This window comes from Sinocyclocheilus rhinocerous, unplaced genomic scaffold (genome assembly GCF_001515625.1).
Source record: "Sinocyclocheilus rhinocerous isolate Xijiao unplaced genomic scaffold, SAMN03320098_v1.1 C36393191, whole genome shotgun sequence".
Classification (NCBI taxonomy): Eukaryota; Metazoa; Chordata; class Actinopteri; order Cypriniformes; family Cyprinidae; genus Sinocyclocheilus; species Sinocyclocheilus rhinocerous.
Window position 1 is genome coordinate 1 of NW_015780188.1, and position 1,081 is coordinate 1,081.

The following is a 1,081-nucleotide window of genomic DNA, read 5'->3' on the forward strand; positions in this document are numbered from 1 at the left end:
CGCTCAAAACCTTTCATTGTAGAGAACAGAACAAGCCATTTTAAACTAAATAATAAGTTAAATAAATTAATTTTTATATTCTTTAGACACCTGGAAATCCGCTTTTGTGCATCAAATGTCTGTATTGTATGTTTTAGGTGCAAAACTTCATGATAGGAAACTTGTCCAAGATGTATGGGCAAAACGCTGCAACAGTTTCTCTTAACCGATTCATTAAACGAACTGTCAACCGGTTCATGGAGGTGAATCAGACTTCCCAAGACTATTAACAAGCAACCAAGTGGCAATTTAGAGAACTAAAAAGGGTATTAAAGAGGAGTCAAATCCCTTTGATGGAATTGATTCCAACCTTTGGAGATGATTCTCGATTCCCAAGGCCTCGGAATTGATTCTTTGTGGAATCGATTCCCAACCCTACGTTCGTCAGATTAGAACATTTGTTAAAACGTATAGTTATAGTTATCGTCCTTGGTGTGAACAAACCTTAAGTGTTGTCTTTGCTGTCACGCATATAAAATCTGTCCATGCCAATTATGAATCTGCAAGAAAGACATATATCTGTTATATTCAACAAACTCTTCTCTCTTTGTTCAGACATCCTCTGAAGTTCACCGTTGAGGGAGATGATGAAATCAAGCTTTTCCCTGAGGAGGATGAGCTAATAAACATCCTCAACATAAAGAGGGGAATCATCTCTGCTCTTGCTGTCCCTGTGCTTGAGGAGGACAGGAACAAAGAGATGGTCTGTTGATAAACTTCACTCTTGAAAGAGAAAGATGGTCACGCCAAATCTACCTCTGACATTGAGACTGTTTTCATTCCAGCCCACCATCTACGGCCTGTGTAAGACTGACTACGTCGTGAAAACCAGAGAAGACATCGACACTGAAGTCGCCCTAAACAGAGACCTGTCCAAATGTGACAAGTTCAGACCAATCAAGGACCACACCAGTCCCTTGGCCCTCATCACTGGCTTGGTGAATTCTGAGACTTAGGTTTAAGTTTTGTGTAAAATTCCAGTTGAGACGAGTGGAGTGAGATCTCCAATGTTTTTCTTTTTCTCTTCCAAAGCACCATCCTC

General features: G+C 40.2%; 1 protein-coding gene across 1 annotated transcript; it reads left to right on the plus strand.

The window, feature by feature from the left end:
• Window positions 1–137: 137 nt before the first annotated feature.
• LOC107735956 (apolipoprotein B-100-like) lies at window positions 138–1,070 on the plus strand (the record flags this gene model as incomplete). The annotated part of the gene is made up of 3 exons (XM_016547493.1): window positions 138–242; window positions 551–742; window positions 825–1,070. Coding segments are annotated over 3 exons (468 nt in total), but the record flags the coding sequence as incomplete, so codon positions are not given.
• Window positions 1,071–1,081: the final 11 nt, after the last annotated feature.